Source organism: Plectropomus leopardus, chromosome 8 (assembly GCF_026936395.1).
Source record: "Plectropomus leopardus strain MGB_pleo_1.0 chromosome 8, ASM2693639v1, whole genome shotgun sequence".
NCBI classification, from domain to species: Eukaryota; Metazoa; Chordata; class Actinopteri; order Perciformes; family Serranidae; genus Plectropomus; species Plectropomus leopardus.
In genome coordinates this window covers 23,270,757-23,290,834 of record NC_142183.1, presented here as the reverse complement: position 1 = coordinate 23,290,834, position 20,078 = coordinate 23,270,757, and the positions used below count along the sequence as shown (strand labels likewise).

General features: G+C 38.1%; 2 protein-coding genes across 4 annotated transcripts in view; one reads left to right on the top strand and one right to left on the bottom strand.

The window, feature by feature from the left end:
- abcb7 (ATP binding cassette subfamily B member 7) overlaps positions 1 to 11,031 on the bottom strand; it is a 31,436-nt gene extending 20,405 nt beyond the window's left edge. The window contains exons 1-5 of the mRNA XM_042493685.2: positions 10,834 to 11,031; positions 7,933 to 8,016; positions 7,773 to 7,850; positions 5,063 to 5,182; positions 589 to 721 (exon numbers count right to left, since the gene is read on the bottom strand). Coding sequence (XP_042349619.2) covers positions 589 to 721; positions 5,063 to 5,182; positions 7,773 to 7,850; positions 7,933 to 8,016; positions 10,834 to 11,031 — 613 coding nt within the window. The remainder of the gene's footprint in view (positions 1 to 588; positions 722 to 5,062; positions 5,183 to 7,772; positions 7,851 to 7,932; positions 8,017 to 10,833) is intronic.
- Positions 11,016 to 18,440, top strand: uprt (uracil phosphoribosyltransferase (FUR1) homolog (S. cerevisiae)). 3 transcript variants are annotated; one of them, XM_088081206.1, is made up of 8 exons: positions 11,016 to 11,153; positions 11,387 to 11,596; positions 13,598 to 13,640; positions 13,717 to 13,786; positions 13,979 to 14,041; positions 15,173 to 15,334; positions 17,185 to 17,283; positions 18,020 to 18,440. In XM_088081206.1, exons 2-8 carry the CDS (start codon positions 11,403 to 11,405, stop codon positions 18,124 to 18,126), a joined length of 738 nt encoding a protein of 245 aa, XP_087937332.1. In that variant the 5' UTR covers positions 11,016 to 11,153; positions 11,387 to 11,402; the 3' UTR covers positions 18,127 to 18,440. The 3 variants fall into 3 exon arrangements, with proteins under 3 accessions (XP_087937332.1, XP_042349620.2, XP_087937331.1); XM_042493686.2 differs by having other exon boundaries at positions 11,348 to 11,596; XM_088081205.1 differs by having other exon boundaries at positions 11,065 to 11,596.
- The last annotated feature ends 1,638 nt before the right edge of the window (positions 18,441 to 20,078 follow it).

The window sequence follows — 20,078 nt, the reverse complement described above, 5'->3', positions numbered from 1 at the left end:
ATCCAAGCTGATCTCACTCAAGGCCAGAGTGACTTGCAGTGGGTGTCAGGTTCACTATTTTTATTTAATTTTTTTTTATTTTTGCTCTTCATCAGCAGCTCAGAGACAAAATACTCTCATTCTCAACTTCACATTCACACTACACGTCACCCCTTACCCTTCTTGTATTCACAGGAGCCATTTGGACAAAGAGAGAAAAAAGGGAGGTGCTCTCGAGGGATGGATTGAAAGAAACATCCTTGCCCTTTGTATAACACTAAAAAAATACCCAACCACTTTCAAAAAGGACATTAGCAATTTCTTCCCCACTGCTTTAGAAATGTATCCCGTTCTGTTTGCCTTGGGAGCACACAGGTAACGTACCACAAAGTAGTCAGCGCTCACCAGAGGGCTGCGCCAACTGACAGTAGTGAACTCAGATGCCGATCGGAGCACAAAATGTAAATAACGTGACGGGGAAAGAGGGGGGTTGCGGAGCGGCATTGATATGAATGTGTTGGGAAAGGTCAGCCTGTAGATAATAGGCAGTCCCACGGTCCCCTCTGATGAGCGCGGCACCTGCCAGTGCAATACAAGTCTGGGACTCACAGCCAATAAGCACCGCCGTTGCCATGGTAGCCACAGTGCTTGGCGCGTCATTCAGGTTCAGCATGTGTCCCGACATCTGGTTAAGCTCGTCCACTGCATACTTAAACATGAAGGGCACCATCACATTGGTGATCTGGGAAAGGCAGAGAGGGAGGGAGGTAACATTCAGAGAAGAGGGGGAAAAAAAAGAGACAGGATATTTTCAAATAGCCTATTAGACAGACATATGCTCAATATAGTCCTGTGACATTTTTCTAGCCCTCTGCAGGGCCTTTCTGTTTACATATGAGCTTAAAAAGATGGATTTCCACTGTTGTCAGGCAGTAAATCTAACATGACCCATTCAGGTGCAATTAAGGATATGACTGTATATATATGGTATGCTGTGTGAGCGCGTATTCTTCTCGGCTGGTTGTTCTGGTTCTGGTGCTTCCTGCTAATGGAATTGAAATGGTTATTAGGGCTAATTAAAAGCACAGGGACAGCTGTGTGACTCAGGCAAGGCGGTCCGCTGCGCATTAGGACAGCCAGAGAACACAGCAGCACACAGCAGCGAATTTTTATTTGAAACCCATTTCATTTGAACCTCTCGACCTCTAACACAGGGGAGGGCTTTTTATTTTATTTTTTTTTACTTTTCTTTTCGTGGCTTTACTCCTTCTCAAATTCTGCATGATATAATTTTGATGAAATGAGCGTAATAGTAATTATCTAAAAAACAGAGTACAAAAAAAAAACAACCCATGTCGACCTTGCTAATGTAAAAGGACACCTTATAATGCACCACTTACGCCGCAAAAGCTACATCCCAAAGGATTCTTGCTTTATACACTGGGGCATTATACTCACACAGCAGTAGTCCTCTGAGCCCCTCGAGTAAAAGCAATGTCTTTGCTACCAAGACAACAGAACATGACACAAAAATAGCCTGGGCATATTATCACAGGGTCGAACATGTTCTCAATTTTTACCACTAATACATGATACGGTTGGATGTGCGTTTTTAAAAATCCATTAACAGCGAACTGGAGATCAAATCAACACCATGTCAATCTGTACCTGCCGACATGTCATCTCATAATAGAGACAGTGTGTCAAATGGTGGGGAAAAGGCCGCAGACTATAAAGAGTTAGCCTTAGCTTATAGTATGATGCACACAAATTGGCACACAAGCAGTGAGGGCTTCATTTGAGGCCAACGAAAACAAGTGCTTCTATATAATCAGTTATTTGAAATGAAAATGTCACTGATATTGTGGAGTGCAGAGGTGTGATGCATTGTAACCACATAATTATTCAGTTGATTGAAAAATTGTCTCCACACTGCTGGTGGTTTTCGGTTCAAAGAGACAAACTGCAGAAATAGAGGCTAACTCCAGCCAAGCAGGAAAACAGGAGGAGGAGATTGGATCACGTGTGTGTTCTCTTCTCCTTAGCGCACACACTTAGACATGCTGAGCGGCAGCAGTACATGCTTATTTAGGAGCTGTGAATCTGTGATTGTTTTCCAGGGTGTAAATTAGAGACCATCAACAAAAAGAATGTGTTTTGGCATCGGCCTGTACTAAAAATTTACTACACAGTACTGTGACAGAGTCTTATACTCAGACAACAACATCTTTGTATGTAATTTTCAAAATGATCAAGCTCCTGAAGAACAGCAACCTGATGTAAGCAGTTTGTGAAGCCACAAATAAAAATACTAAAAACTAGGCGTGATGTTTGCCTAAGCTTTAAGTGCACAATTTGTTGTGAAACAAGTTTTAACTACACCACTGTGACACCCCAGCCAACATGAGTTGAGGCCTTTGCACATCAAGTTTGTATTTTTTGTATCAGTGTTTTTAATCCATTATTCAATAAAAATGGTTAAACAGAGAAACCTTGCATCGAACGTTTTATTGTTCTTCTCAATGCGAAAATATGTAATATATGACAAAACTGATTCACTGAGCAGTGAGGATGATTTTTTTGGTTCTCTCACTTCTTGAAAGTAGAAAAAAAAAATTGGGTCCATCAAATTTTAAGTGGGCGTCCACAGTGAGGACAGTTATACCTGCTGATAAAGGGGCTGCTTAATTATCCTGACTCTTTCCAGATCTACTTCAGGATATTGTGGTCCAATTCAGCACAGTGCCAGCAATACTTGAATCACACATTAAAAAGACGACCACCACTTTTCTCAATTTAATTGATCCGGCTGGCAGTATGTCAAAGGTAGGGAGACACATACAAACACACACACACAAAATTACATTTGCTCATTTTGGCTCTGAATGGTCAAACAATTATAATGACCTATGAAAGTTTGGGAGTCTGTGTGTAAACATGATTGACCCATGAAGTAGGGATGCACGATAATTATCGGCCCGAAAATGGGACTTATGATGTCATACCGATAATTCTGATAATGAAATTTTTAGACGATAAATAGAGCCGATGATAATAAGCAGAAATTGCTTTGAAAATTGCCCGTACCGCCCATGGTTTCTCTCCGCCAGCGCTGCACACTGCATATGGTGCGTGTGACGTCATACTGCTGCGCCTGTCACAGTCAGCAGTTCGGGCTTTAGGATAGCTTTATGTTTAACGAAAGCTGTGTCTTTTTTTAGCTCAACAGTCTACTATCTATCAGTGTTTTATCCGCAGACTAGGCAGCCATAGGCCTTTGGTTGTATAACAACTTTTATATTTTTACTGAGTGATACAATTTACAGTTACTCTGATTTGACAGACTGTCAGAGCATTTCATTTGAAAAAAAAAGTTCATTTGAAAAGTCAGAACTGTTGTTGTTTTTGCTGTGTTAACTGTAGTGATGTCAGTTATATTGGTAAGGTCAGAGTTATAATGTGAAATTCATCTGTACTCACCACATCTCTGCCTTTTATACCCTCAGGTAATGAAAAACAAACAACAAGAAATTATCAGTCATCGGTATCTTATCGTCCACGAGAAGCTGGAAATTATCAGTTATCCTTATCGGTTGAAATAATCATTATTGTGCATCACTACCATTAAGTATTTATTCTTTCCACATGCAAGAATTTTAAATGAAAATCACAGAATTGGTGTGCATGGGTCTTAAGTGTTTGGTAAATTTGTTACACTCTGTCAGACTCTTTGGCTGAACACTAATACTCTTTCTTGATTCATGACATTTGTTTCACTGGAAGTATGAACTTAGAGAAGATTGATTGCAAAGTGTCCTAAACCCTGATCTGCTCATAGTCATCCTGGGAGCAACAAACTTTGCCTGTAATTATAAAAAAGATGGTTATTTTGTCCTGAAAAGTTATTGCAAAAATGTTTATCTTGCAACTATTTTAAACGGACTGCGTACCCACATCCGATTTGTGGTTGAGAGAAATAGCAAACACATTACATCTGGAGGGACTGACCTTTTAAAATAAAGATAGAAGGGGTGCTTGATAAGATCAGGGAGCCTGTAGTAAAAGTTTTTCAGGATATGGACTGATGTGTTGTGTCCAATGTACAGCACCTATGCTGTGTATATTCCTTTTTATTTTACTTTACATTTTCATGAGTTTTTTTAAGAGCAAAATCTTCTTTGCATTTTATTTGACAATGTGACCGTAGTTATTGTTACTACCCAGGATGTGCTATGTCTGTTTGCATTTTCTTTACTTTGTGTTGTGCAAATTGCTGCTATACTCTCGAAAAGTTATGCAAGTAAAAACAAAAAAGAAAAAGAGATTTAATGGGTGACAGTAACTGAAGTTTAATTGATGTAAGCAGCAATCTTGAATTGTCACTTCTCTCTTTCACTGCATTTCACATTTTCACTAAGGTGTAGCTGCTTCAGCTACTTAAGGGTCCAGCTCTGGATCTCAGCACCACTTCAGTGATTTACTATTGCCATCAGGATTGTGGTTATTGTTTATTTACCACCCTGATAACAGTCAGGTCTGATCATCAATAGATAGTCTGATCATTAAACATCACTATACCTTTAAATGAGCAGCAGTATGCGAGAAGGACTCTAAAACTGTGGGAATGGGTGATTATGAAAGGCTGTCTGTGTAGCATGTTCTCGAAGTTCCCACAAAGCTGGTGAGTCCATCTGTGTTTTTTTTCTTTTTTATCCCTGCAACACCGTCAAATGCATCAACAGCAGTGCCATAGCGCAAGTTAGGGGTGATGTTGTGATCACCTATATCAGGCCTATTCAGCTTGACCAGAGCATCAGCTAATGTTATTAAGATTTCCTCAGCAGAAAGCAGAAGTGACTCAGTGTCACCAAGGATATAATAAAAACAGAGACTGGAGCCTCTTCCTAAATGCTAAATGGCTAGACTTAAAAAAAAAAAAAGAAATCTTCACTTGTTGGGTATGCATAAATATTGCTTAGCACTATTTAAACAGACCAACGCAGCTCTGTGTGACAGGAAAATAATACAAGTAAAATAGGAATGAACCTCTTTTTAATGCCCATGACACTGTTTGTAATCTTACCTTGGCTCCGGCGAGCAGGCCCAGAGAGATGGCAACACGGGCCCGCAGGTCTGGTCTGTTCTTTGGCCATACATAAGACAGCATTGCAGACAGGATCTGGGTTGAGTCCACCTCCTTCAACTGTGGAACGAAAACAAAAGCAAAGATTCCTTTTAGATCACAATACTGTTATGACTAACATATACCTCTGCAGAAAAGCCTGTACAGAGCTTCCGCAGAGCAGCAGAGATGGTTTGCGGGGCTCGCACCTACTAAAAAACGTGATTACATGCCAGGCACCGTGGTGGCCACATTAGTTCGACTGGACATTGGGACCAGGAGGTGAGATTTCCAGACAGTTCTGGTCCCAACGCACATGTGAAAATTACATGCTTTCCACAGTCCGCCAGAGCACTATGCCTAGCATGTGAGAGGTGCCTGCATGTCTATACTGTAAGATACAGATCAAATGAGTACATTAGTGATTACTTTACTACTACACTACAATATTAACTTCCTAACCTATGTTATGATGCCAATATGGCAACTAACTTGCATTTTGATTCATGTGACAATCATAATAACCTCAAGATGGCTCTCTGGGCAGACACTTGGAACGTCAAATGTCAGTGGGAGTCTCTCGGGAGATCTGGGAGCAGCAACGACAGCAGAATCTCCAGGTGGACCTGGAGGTCCAGTCTGACACTACAAGTCCCAGGAGACATCTGGGCTGTCATCCCAGCTGAGTTTGAGGGCCCACTGGTGCCAACATGGCTGTTTACACACACTCCACCACACACCTGCCACGGGGACTCTCAGCAGGCCAAAGAATATGCAGTAATTCCCCTAATCCACTCAATATGGTGGCACCATGTTACAGTGCTGCTGTATGGGAGAGCCTCCAAGCAAATTACAGAGAAATTGTGCCCAACACCTGCCTTTAATCAAATACAATGAAGCAGTATGTGACACCACAAAGAGAGGATTAACATTAACAGCTGAATGCTCTACTGAAGTCCCTGTACTATAAGTGGAGGAGACCTGTTTATGTATAATAAAAGCTTGTTATCCTAAAGTCATCACATTTTTTTAAGCTATACATACAAATAGTTTAAGTCTGACTCAGCTTTCAGGGTTTAACTCTTTCATAGTTAATACTGTAGAGAACATTTTAACATTTTATATAGTTAATAATCAAATAATAACATTAATAATAAAAATGTTGAAGGGGGTGAAATATATCAGATACAGATATACTGATATATAAATATATCAGTATATTGATGTCAATTTAATAATACACACATGATAATATTGTTTACGTAATCCAGAACCTTTTAAATATTTTTCGTTTCTTAAAGTTCTCACTTTGTCTCCCTCCCCAAAAACCATCTGGATGCCTTTTCACTGTCCATTAAGTGTAACTGCTCTTTTTGTATACTTTTGTACAGCTATGGTCACAGGCTTTCTCTCCACCTCCCTACACTCCTATTTTGAGTATAAATAAAGAAACAAGACGCACAGTAAAAAAGGTGAACTCACAATAATTGTGAGTGAAATATACACTTATATAATCAGTGGCCCTTTCGCCATGTCATTTTTGTTTCGATATAAATCCTGTGAAGACAAAAAGATTGCCACTGTAGTGCTTAAATGATAAGTCAACTGATCAATTATTCCAGGGTTTTTTGTAAACACTGGCGGCCCATAACCCATTTTTTTAGATTTGAAACCTTAACCCAGCAATCACACCGTTACCAGTCATTTGAGTAAGAAATACTTTTGTACCAAATTTGAAAATGTGCCGTCAACACCAAGAACGATAACAACAAGAACAATGTGAACGTGATGAACAATAAAGTTCTCTAAGCCATGGTGCCAAGCACGCGCACCAGATGTGCCAGCAGCTAAGGGAAATGAATATTGATCACCTGATAGCTATAATCATCTGCTCGTGTCTATCAATAATAACAAAACACTAATTCCAAAGGTGAGCCCGATTACTTCCAAGATGTCACTCTTCCTGATAGCGTCTTTATAAAGACTGTTTTATCACTCAGGGTGTGTGTGTTTTTTTACCTCAATGTTGAATTTCTCTGCACTATCATCATTTTCAACATGACGCCGTCGAAATTGGATGGATTTTGATTGGTTTTTAGTGTTTCTAGTGTTTATTAAATCGCCCTGAAAGTGATCCCAATGTTATTGTTCTCTTCTGTTGCTGTTAGTATATTTGCTGGTGGTGGACTCCACCATCCACTTGAGTTAGAATTGTTTTTTAAACATATTTATATTTATTGTAATGGTTATCGTTTGTGATCGGGTGACCTTTAAAGGGAGAAATAATGATGTATTTTAAACCTATTTAATTTTTTATTAAAATAACTAAATACATGTAACAGTATATAAGCCTTGGAAATCTTATGTAAACCTACACTTGCTAAAAGACACAGAACTCATAGCCTTACATATCAGCAAAGACAGCACTTTTAGCTTTGGAAAGACAGGAAAGATATTTTTCACTATTTTTTTTTTTTTTAATTCATAGACCAAAACAACAAAAAATGTATTAGTGGAATCAATACAGAAAATAATTAGCTGTAGCCCAAGGCCACTGCATTATTTTCAATTCACTTGTGCTCTGTTTAGTGTGGAAGCACAAAATTGGTCCTTATAAAACAGCACAAAAAGTTTTTAATGATTTAAGATTAAAAGAAGGTACTGTACTCACCACATTTTGTGGATCTGCATTAAGTCTTCCTCCTGCATTTCCATGCCAACATGTTCTTTTGTCTGTAATCTGCAAATGCTGTGGAAATACCACGTGTTGTTATTTTACGTATATTTTGATAACAGACACAATTCACAATTGTCTCTTAAAACATGCTTACTTTCGCTGCCTCCAAAATCCGCCGACTGTTTTCGCCCCTGCTTGTACCCCATGTTGCTGTTCGTATATGTGGAGGGGAACTCAGCTGAAACATATGAGAAACAAAAAAGTGATGTTTCTAATTTCTACAGATTTATGTCTTTTTTATGTTTTAATACTGAACACTGAAACACAAACCACAAAAAAGGTCAAATAAACTGCAAAATCCATTTCATTCCACATGTAGTTAACAGTCACTAAACATGTTCTCTCTTGTACATTTTCACAAAAATGCTCACAGTTAAAAGTCACTAAAGTCAGGGTTTAAAGGTTACAGAAGGGTTTGGAACATACTGAAAAAAATGCAAGAGCAGAGGAGAAGTTGGTAAAGCGGCAAAACTGGTTAGAGAAGCTTCCATACATTTTTTACAGCTGTTTTTCACTACCAACAGTCACTAATACTAGTCGTATTTAAACAACATAAAATTAAATAAAGCAAACCAAGTTCAGAACCTTTCTGAGTTTGTGAAATGATGTTCTGAAATAATGTTTATTTACATAACCCTCTGTGAGCCTGTGAAACCTAATTTGAACACAGTCACTGTTTAAGAGGGATGTAAACTACAACACGCCCACAGACGCTGAGTGCTAGATAATACAAGATAAAGTGGGTGGTTAAAGATAGGCACACTCAGCATTCACTCACCCTGTGTTGGACCCACATTTAGACATAGACATATCTTTATTGGTTTTATGAGTGGGCCAATATTAGATACTTGTATCTCCTTGAGGACACTATATTACTGCGATCCATGCTCTTATCTATGATGACCTAGCACATCATGTAAAACAATACTTTACAAAATAATGTGATAAATAAAGACAGTATTCCTCCATATTTACTTGCTAATATCACTGTCATACTTCATATATAAGTTGTACATGTGTGATTTATAAGATGCACTTATGTCACAAAAAGTCAACCTGGACCAAAATAATAGCTTTTAATTGAAATGATGATTATTTTCCAGATAAAATTCACCCAATTTCAAGTTTATTAGAATCAGAATCAGCTTTTTATCGAGTAGGTTTTCACATTCAAAGAATCTGATTAGGTGTATTGCGCATTACATAACCACAATACGAGAAAATCAAACTAAATTTAAAAGCAAGAATTCCAAAAATTACAATAAAAAATGTACTTTAAATGGGTATAATATATATTAAATAAAAATGAAAGATCTGTGCAGTTTTACAGGTGACAAGTGTGCAGAAATTAGGATTGCAGCGATATAGCCGTTTCCGCGGTATTGAAAAAAAAAATAACTGGAGGGAGTATCTTGCAATTATTTATTTCAAAGGGGAGACTTTTTATACATACTTTTATGATACAAATGGCTTCAATTATAGTAATATAACATTTGTTTCACTAAAATCATGTTTCACTTTCATGTCATTGTTACTGATAATAATAATAATTCTGTAATACCATGATCCAGCAATATTTTCAGTTATAATACAGTGACTCTCACTGTATTATAACATGTCATACCCTTGCAACCCCAGAAAAATATACTAAGTATTAAAATAATGTGCAATGTACAAAGGTATAAAGTGAGCTAGCAAGGTACACGTCGTTAAAATTCATGCAGTGACCTCACTGATATAATGGAGAACTTAATACCGAAAACACTCTGTGGTATCCTGTAGTAGATTAAGTGCCTGAAAGCCACACTTGTGTAAAAGTACAGATATCTTACCAGAAAAGAGCTTTTATAAAAGTTAAAGTCACCTGTTAAAATAATCCTTAAGTAAAAGCCTTAATGCATCTTATATTTACTGTACTTAAGTATCAAACATTTTTTTATATTAAATGTGCATAAGCATTCAAAGTTAAAGTACAAGTCAATTAACAACAGAGGGTGCAGTTAGAACTCTGATAATTATTAATTTTATGTTTTCACAACACACCATCTTAAAAATGGAGTATACATTACACTTGAAGAAAAACTAGGTCTTTTAACGATTTATAGGGTTTAAAGAACAAAATCCATTTTTTTTACCCTCCAATTTCCTCATTAAACCCTCCATCCCCTCCTTCCTGCCCTATTTTGTAGTAGCTATCTATATGCTTAAGGGAAATGTAGTTGAGTAAAAGTATATCTCTAATTTAGGAAATGCAGACGTAGAGGTGAAAGGTGACAGAAATACAAAAACCCAAGTAAAGTACAGATACTCACAAAAACTACTGATGTACTGTAACGCAGTATCATTAACGTCATAACCTTGATGAAGGCAGGGCATATGAAAGGGCTGTTGCATCAGTTTTAGCAAGGTGTATCTAACAATGCAGCGGCTGACTTGTTGAAAAGTAAAAGTTGTCAAACAATCAATAACAGCCTGCTAACAAGTGGTGACAGTTACATCAAGTTACATCAGTCCCCCCGGGTGGCAAAGACAGTCTTATCTAACATTTACGGACTCTTGTCAGTCGGCAATTTAAGCACGTGACTGAGACCACCGACAGGCTGCAGCATTAGCTAAACACTGAAAGTTTTGAGCAGACAGTGGGACTAGCGCTATAGTCCGTTCACTTGGCATGATGTCAAATCGTAAGGACAAAGTGCAGACCCCTTTGTAACGTTAACCATTCACCGTGGTGATCAACTGAGCTAATGTCAACACGGATAACGCAACTGAAATTAAGTTAGCCGGTTAGCTAGCCGTCGTCCAACGCTAAGTTAGCAGCTGGTTGACTAACATTGTATTTATGTGGCATCAACCGCCCTTTCACACAAAGTGACCAAATAATTAACTCTAACTTTTAAAAGTTAGTAACACTTTCCATCATCTCTGCCCTTGCGTGCTGACTGTCACCCAAAAATCCCTGTGTCCTCTCCAGCCTGTCGGCTCCTCCGCTCACCTCATATGTACTCTGGCGTTTATGGTCCGTCAAATTTTCACTGCGACTTTTATTCCAAATGTGATAAGAGCTCGTTTGCCGGATGAGAAGCGCTAATTTTCTTTTTTGAAAGTGAAAGCCGCATTTCAGCGGTACCAACATCGGCGCCATGTTGCCTAAGGAGGAAGGCGGTAAATCAACACGCCGGATTGACGTCATATCCTGTCTTCGCCACTGCTGTCAGTGTCAAAGCTAGCTTACAAGCCTGACACAACGTTACACTTCTGACGAATTACCAGCAGCTTGTTTGGTTTTAACTGGACTCGACTGAGTATTTAAAGGTTTGTGAATGTGGTCGTAGCGGTTGTTGTCTGTGTAGTAGCTGCGTGATTCGGGGATTTCTTTTTTTTCATAACAGCAGCCGAAGCTAAAGGAAGAGCACGTTGTCTTCTTTGTCAGACAGCTTAATCTAGGTCGCTTGGTCAAGAAACGTTATCTGACTTTAGCACAGTTTTAAAAGAAATCTCGCACTCAGGATGCCATGCCACAATCAGCAACTGAACAATGTCAACAGTGGCCAGGAGCACCCAATGAAGCAAGTGCGTTTTGCAAACAGCAGCAGCAGCGGCGGCGGCGGCGGCGGCAGTGTGCCTGCAGTGCTGTCCAACTCTGAACCCACTGATGCCGCCACACTGTCCGACAGCCAACATAACCTGGGACCTCAGCTTAAACTGCTCCCCTTGAATGACCAGATCCGTGAATTACAGACCATAATCAGAGACAAGTGAGTCCTTACTGCTTTCCTATCTTGGCATACAGACCACAACAAATCTGGTGCTGCAGAATAAAGTATGTATGAGACAATACCCAAGGGACTGTTAGTTTTTTTTTATCACAGGGGGTCGTGTCTGGGGTGTGTAATTTCTTTTTTTATCTTGACCCTCCCCAGAGCTACAAATGTTTTTTCCTTGAGCCTCCCTGAGTGACTAGGGGAAAACGCATGACCTATTACTATGGTGCAAGATTTTTAATTTTTTAAATGTATTTATTTTGGTGAAATTTTAAGTGAGACACGGAATAAAGTGATTTTGATAAATTATTTTAAGCTTAGATTTGGTTATGTTTACTCACAGAAACGTAAAAATCCAACGATATTTATGCTATTACAGGTTATTGCTATGATAAATTCAGTAATTGAGCTATTTCAAAAAATAATAATATTTTCGCCAGATAACGGCATAAAAAGCATTGGTGCTTAACTAATTTTGACAGGCCAACAAGATGATTTATTTAACTAATTAGTTGAAATGGGTACAAAAGGTACAATTTGCCCTGGTTTTGGCTGTTGTCAAATTTGTCTTAAGGAGAGCATCATCCAAGCCTGTTAATGTGGGATGAAATTTACAGTTTTGTTTAAAAGTTGTTACATAAGAATAAATATGGAATGTTTTACATGTAACCCAGGTTAAATCATTTTTATTGCTTTGTCGAGTGAATGTATATAATTTGAAAAGCACTGTACCTTATGTCTGCATCTGTCACCAGGGGGCCATCATGATTAGATATCGTTATTGGCATCAGCAGTTGGCAAAAATAAGTCCGAAAATATTTGCATATCGGATAATAACAAAAATACAGCATTATGCATTCCTATTAACAACATGCCTTTTGAGCCTGCCGTTGGGTTTAGGGGTTTAGAGAGTATTTAAAATGAATAAGAAAATACTAAAATAAAATCCAAAAGTCCCTCCCCAGTGCTTAAAAAATTTGACATGCCTTTCCCTCAATAAATAATGAACAGTGCCTAAGTGGTTTCAAACAAGATGTTAGGTGATTACATAGAGAATTTTATTGCAATTCATTTTTAAGCTGGTTTAAATTGTAGGAAAAGGCTAAATTCAAGCTGTATCATAACTATAATCCTATACAGTTTAGTCACATCTGACTTTATCAGTAATACAGTTTACTGTTATATAATCTGGCCCTAATTTTGAATAACATGTAGGTCTGTTGCGTTGTGTAAAGTAGTATATCTATCTGATGGGTATCAGCGCTGATGTTGACCTAATCAAACATTAGTATTGATCATACAGGGAAGGTGACTCATCCGATTTAGCCTCTACAATCCCATTGTCTGGCCATTAGGGCAAGACAATACACAGTCATGCTGTGCAGCCAAACAGCCATCAAACCCATAAAACTTCATGTCAATTTCCATTGGACATCTCAAAGTTTACAATAAGATCTCATGTGTCAGGATGAATGCTGGGGGAAACTTGGTGAAATATTTCCATTTGATGGAATGATGCAGTTTGAATATTTCACTCAGTGTGAACATTATATAGCTTCAATGCAGATCTGGAACAAGCTCATATAATATAGGCATGCAGCATACGTGATACTGTCAAAACAGTCTGGAGTAAAATGATTTTCCAACCAATTAAAGGCAAAATTACAGGAAACTGGATGTTAAAAAGGTTAGTTACGCTTTTTTATTCATTGTCATAATAAATGATAATTTCAACTACACAATTTTAAAAACCCTCAAGAAGTATACAATTAGTATAATTAAGACAGTTTTTTTTTGCATAGATAGTGTCATTTGACCTTACCTTACAGAGGAAGGACCCCAATCAGCAATCAACTTAAATTTAAGAGATTACTGTAACAGAATAAATGCCCTGTAGCAATACGATAAATTTATGTACCGTAACAGGAAGGAAAAAGTGGGTTTGGTGCTTTCATTGTGAACTATCTAATCAAATGTTAATCTTCATATTTTCAGGACAACCAGCAGAGGAGACTTTGTGTTTTGTGCTGATCGACTGGTAAGATCATGACTGAATACTACATACTGTATGTGTTTGTATACAAACTGTAAGCTTTTGCTTTCTCCAATAACAGATCAGACTAGTAGTTGAAGAGGGTTTGAATCAGCTCCCCTACTCAGAGTGCACTGTGACCACACCAACAGGTGAGGACCTCTGTCTCTTGTGCCATTTGAAGAATATGAGCTCCAGCATGGAAGAGCAGGCTGAATAGAGCTGACCAATTATAATAACATCATTGATAAATAAGTCCAGTGCTCCCATCAGGTGCTTTACCTCCTGCATGTATGACCGAGCAGCTACATTTGTGAATGTTCCTACATCATTTTCCCCCTCAGGCTACAAGTATGAAGGTGTCAAGTTTGAAAGAGGCAACTGTGGAGTCAGCATAATGAGAAGTGGTAAGTAAAACCTGCCATAGCCTACCCAGCAAATTAGAGTTTCTGTAAGGGCGTGTATCATGTCTTCCATGCATATTTGATTTATGACGACTGTGCAGTCGTGCTACATTCTGTTCAGCACATATTCATCAGATCAGGCTATTGTGTGCTCAGGATCATTAACTTCTTATCAGCAGTCAGGTCTTTTCTCTCAGTGACACTGATCAATCATTTGAATACTAAATAATACACTAGAATAATGTTACATGGGGCAAGTCTCTACTTTGCGGAACTATCACTTTCTTTCTCCGTCAGATTTAATGAGGCTCTTATCGCTGTCAAATGCAAAACCTAATATAGATATTGCAAAACCTATATTATCCTTTTTCATGACAGTAATGCAAGGGGCAGAAATGTAAAATGTAGGCCCGTTGGACAAACAGTGAAGCCCAAATACTACATCCTAAAGACAATACAGATCTGAAGTCTCAAGTGCGACATTTCGATCATCGCCATCTTGGCTCTTTGGAGCCAGAAGTGGCCATATTTTGATGAGAGGGTGGAGCTTTGGAGGTGCTAGGGGTGGATCTGACTCAGTTAGTAGTGAGGACTCGCCCTGCCCTTAAATATGCCTGGCTTTGGGCCCTAAATGCATAAAAATACATCCCCTGTACAGTTGTCATGAATGTTGAAATTACCTTTACAGACCAAAACCAATTTTTTTTTGTTGTTGTTGTTTCTACTCTTAAGTTGAGCACATTAACATGGGTGTTTAAGGAGACTGACTCTCTTTTGGAGTCAGCCTCTAGTGGCCATTAGAGGAAACTGCAGCTTTTGGCACTTAAGCATTGGCTTCATTTCCAGGCTGCTTGATTTTATCACAGTGCTCTACATGTAAACAGATAAGGTACTGCAAAAAAACAGTGTGATATTATAACAAAGACCCTCTGTGGCTGTCCATCCCTTATATATGGTGCATAAAAATAAGGCATTCAAGCTTATGTTTGACATCTATGTCTGATTGTCATTGCAATGACCATAGTCATACACAATCACATGTTGGCGCAAGGCTATTGATGCAATGCTCCAAAGTATGAATATATTTAAATAGACAACATTGCAATCCCAATTGTTTTCTGTGTCTCCTCACAGGTGAGGCCATGGAGCAGGGTCTCAGGGACTGCTGCCGCTCCATCCGCATCGGCAAGATCCTCATCCAGAGTGATGAGGAGACACAGAAAGCCAAGGTCTACTACGCTAAGTTCCCTCCAGATGTATACAGAAGAAAAGTGCTGCTCATGTACCCAATCCTTAGTAAGTAACAGAGCTGAGCGCAGTTTATCTAACTGATGACTCCGGCAGCATGTCAATGTCAAGAGATGTCCATTTTTGTGCAAATGTAAAACCGGTTTCATGTATTTATTCATTTTGAGAAATCTCCCTTGAGTTGACCTTCAGCGCCAAGTCTGCATTTCCACATCATACCGGCCCATTCACACTGTTCTGATAATTATAGCTCTCATGGGGGAAATTATACACTGCATGGGAGATAGCCACCAAGCTGCTGAATAGCATAATGACGGCCAACAAAAATAGTATCTTAATAGCCCCGGTTTCCCAATGTCACAAAGCAGCATTTGTCTGCACTCCGTTTTTCAAAAAATATGACAGCGACGAAGCCAGGTCGATGGTATGTTTTATTATGTCAAGAGTGATGGAACACATGGTTACACTGATGCATGCTAAAAGGGTCAGTAATGACAGACTGCCAAGTGCCCAGACTTACAAGCAGTTCGATCAGCACACAGCTCAGTACCTTTTTCAAATGCTAACATAATACATAAGTAACGTGCAGTCAACTCAAACAAGGCGTGTTACAATTTTGATTATAATTCGAAAATTGATCTAAATGCACTTTTCACTTTTGATCAGCGAAAATCAAAATCAGGATCAGCAAGTTTTTTTGTTTTTTTTATCTCAACCCCGCCTACTTGCGTTGGAAAAATAAAACTTCTTCAGAGATGATACAGCATAGCAAACCAGTACCCTGGTGCTGCACTTTTGCAGACACTAGGCACAATTGCAAACAAATTGAAATTGCAAATATAAAATACGGCTAATGAAAACACAGCAATTTAGAATAAACTCCCATTTATGGCAAAAAAGTTCGCATGAGATCATATTTCAGGTGATTCGAGAAAGCCATATTTTCTAAAATTGCAATGGAAATTGCGCTTGCAGGTAGAAACTGGCTCCCTCGGGCATGATGCAGCAGGCGCTACAAGAGGTGTTATTGCATCGCATAACTTTTCAAAAGTTGAGCAGATCATCTGGAAGTTTGGAATCAACAGTTCCTCTATGAAATCATGGAGTATCTCCTCCCAGAAATTCTTCATACATGGCCGTTGCAGTGGCTGCAATAGAAATAAACCTGCTAATGTTTTGAACATTCTTCGCTGTGCTTCCTGGAACGTTAACACAAGAGAAGAATTTTCATAACATCACTTAATGGAAACGCAGTCATCTCGCAATTGTGTTTTATCAACATTTCAAAATTATTGCTTAATTTTTGCATTAATGTGTAATGGAAACCCGCCTCTTGTAGCCATTGCCGGAGTCAGGGATGACAGAAAAACAACAGAACTGGAAATTTCTCCTCTAACATTGAAGTTAACAGTGTGGCAACATTTAGTCTTTCCCACGAGTTAGACAACCAACGAGTCGTTGACAGAAACTACGCTACACTACACAAGTGGAAGTGAAGCAAGGCTCTGGTAGCTTGTTACAACTTCAATGGTGACAGCCAAAATACCAAACCTGAGGCTGAAAAACAGATTGCATGAGCCAATCTGTGACATCACGGTAGCTTCTTCTATTATTTTTACAGTCTATGCGTGAAACCAACGATCTGGTGATCGGGATGCAATAGTCTAAAATTAGCATAGCAAAAGAGAAACTCAAATTGAATCGTGGATTTCGAGAATCATGACTTAATTATTACCGTTATTTGTTTTAAAATAGTGGTGCTTTATTAATTTGATACGTTCTAAAACTGAGTGAGCACGTTTCAAATTAACACACTGTTTCTGTAATTAAAGTGCCTTTGTTAACACTTTGCAATGTGAGACAAATTTCAAAATCATCTCAAAATGCTCTGTCTGCAGGTACCGGGAACACTGTGATTGAGGCGGTGAGGGTGCTGATAGAGCACGGAGTCCAGCCCAGACATATTATCCTCCTCAGCCTCTTCTCCACGCCTCACGGTATACCACCACAGCCAGTTCACAGCAACTGCAGCTCATCACCAATTTACTTTTGTTTACCCACCAGATCACACACTTGATCTCCAATCTCCTCTCCACTACAGTGCCTGCTGTATCTGTGTCTTCATACAATATACTGACCACAATGCCGCTCAGTGCCACTGCTGATCTGGCTCAGCAGTTCAACCAATTATGGTTTTAAATGAGTGAATAAGGCAGATTATTTTTTAAATTGTTCTAGTAAAAAGTGACGTTTTAAACGAAAAATTTAAAATTATAGGGTAATTTGGGGTCCTGCAATAGTTTTCTCTCCATCTACCACTCACCAGACTGCCATGACATTTAAAGTGGATATTCATGGTTTACCAAAGAAGGATTTCTAATGTTTTTTTAAACCCCTTGACCTTTCTCTTAGTGCCATCATTGAACTGAAATTTCCGCTTTAACACAAGAAATATTTAAATCTGAAGGGCATGTTAACACATTTTCACTATTCCAACAAGTGGCATCATGCTGAGAGGATGTTGGGGTGGTAAAATGCCAGTAAGTAGCACACTGTCCATGACAACGGCATTTATAGTTCAATAAATACAAATACATGTTTATATACGTTAGTTTCTCGTGTTGCTTTTATATCACTTTCAACCACTATTTTTATTTCAAACAGCAGCCATGTTGCTGGATTTCTTATTATATATTTAAACCCTTCATCTAAGTGTTTTTCCTTTTCTCCTAGGAGCCAAATCTATAATCCAGGAATTCCCAGATATCACCATTTTAACTACAGAGGTTCACCCAGTGGCCCCGACACATTTTGGACAGAGGTACTTTGGCACTGACTAAACAGAGGACAACCCGAGGAACATGATCTGCAGATTGTTTTCAGTATATTTTGTCCTGTTTATTTAAATGTATCTCATGTTCTCCTTGTTGTGCCAAATACTGCTACTTTCTCTCCAAAGTTCCTAAACTGATACAAAACAATCAATCTGACTGTATTTATTATCTTTTTTTGGCTTGTTTTTGCTGTGTGCTCATGCTTAAGAAAGACGGCAAAACTGAACCTTGTGAAGAGTTCAACTTGGATCATTTTATTTTGCATGTTACAACTGATGGTAAATAAAGAATTTATATTTGTTAAAAGACAGCAAATGAAACGGCATCAGTACTTTTGGTGGTTTAGAGGTGTTTAACAAGGGAAGTGCCACAAATCACGTACTCCAAAGACAATTCGAAAAGGACCATACTGTATGCACTCGAGCAACATTGAACTCCTGTCTGCAAACTGGGTATCATTTGTCATCTTCATTTTATAAATATCCTACTATTTGATAAAAGCACATTGCTTCAATAGTTTATTTTAAGTGTCACTTGATGGAGCAAAATATACAGACACCGCCTGCAGCAGTTATGAATCAGCAAACTCAATACACAGGGAAAGAAAGTGGAAGATCGTAACAATAGACACTAGACGACATGAGACACTTAACAACCACATCTTTCCTAATGCTTTATACATGCTTTCAAACGCTGACTCATACCTCAGATAAAAACATCAGTTTGAATTATTAAATGATTTCTGTAGGTTGTAGATTTCTCAGACATAAGCAGCATTTGATTTGGCTGTCCCAACATAGAAAATAAGATCTGATGAAGTTGAGGATGAAACAGCATTGAGGTTTGATAAAAGCTTAACTTTTCATTCATACATACATACTAAATAAATGGGTGTACAGAAATGGTTTTCAACTTAACACACAAGTCCATAAACCAAACAGTCTCAACGAGGAGAGTCTGTTTCATTGGTATTAAAAAATTTCAAAATACATCAACGCAGGTAGAAAAAAATACAGAACATCATATTGCAGAAGGTCGCTGATCTCTGCCAACCAGTGGATGAGAATCAGTCATTTTATATATATATATATATATATATATATATATATATATATATATATATATATATATATATTTATATATATATATATATATATATATATATATATGTATGTACAGTTATCTGCATGTTTAAAACGATCAAAACAGACACAGAAGAACCTATGTCCTCTCCTACAAATGGTTTTGTGCCTTTGATGAAATTCACTTTCCTATCACTCTGCAACCACATAGAAGTCTTACCATTCTTAGGATGGATTATGCGGTAGAAAACAACATTGATATTGATAATTGATCATTTTAAAAATATATCTATCACAGTATGTCTCATATGGTCATCCCAAACCTTAAAACCAAACTAATCACTGCATTTTTTTTATCAGCCATGTATCCAACATAACTCCAGTCATGATATACAGTATATATTCAGGATATGACTCCACTGAAAAATGATAAATATTATATTAAGTCTGCCATTAATACTCTGTGCTTGAAAATAATGTCGCAATCTCAACCAATGAGCTGCAGCTGTGAACCACAGCTACAGATGTATGCTAGTTTTGTTTTTATTACTGTCATCGGTAATGGCATTTTAACTTGATAAAATGCTGAAGTACTCTATTTAAGGAATACTTCACCCACAAACTGACCATTTGTACATCAATTACTCGCTCTGTGACATTGAATTGCAGAGAAAAAAAGTTTTTTTTTTGCATGTTTCCATGGTGAACAAGAATCCAGAAACTGAGAAAATCATTGATGATTTGAAGTCATAGGGATCCGCTTTTTAAAAACAACAAAAATATATCAAAAAGTCAGTTTACAAACTCTCACATTACTCTTGAGGTATAATCTTAAGTCTCATTTATCAAGTTGCATGCTCAGTACTGTCCAAAGAG

Bases quoted from the DNA above. Each gene is read 5' to 3' on its own strand.
- uprt (XM_042493686.2), top strand. From the start codon at position 11,349: ATGCCATGCCACAATCAGCAACTGAACAATGTCAACAGTGGCCAGGAG. The intron at 14,042-15,172 runs GTAAGTAAAACC...GTCTCCTCACAG, and splicing joins AGTCAGCATAATGAGAAGTG to GTGAGGCCATGGAGCAGGGT. The intron at 15,335-17,184 runs GTAAGTAACAGA...CTCTGTCTGCAG, and splicing joins GCTCATGTACCCAATCCTTA to GTACCGGGAACACTGTGATT.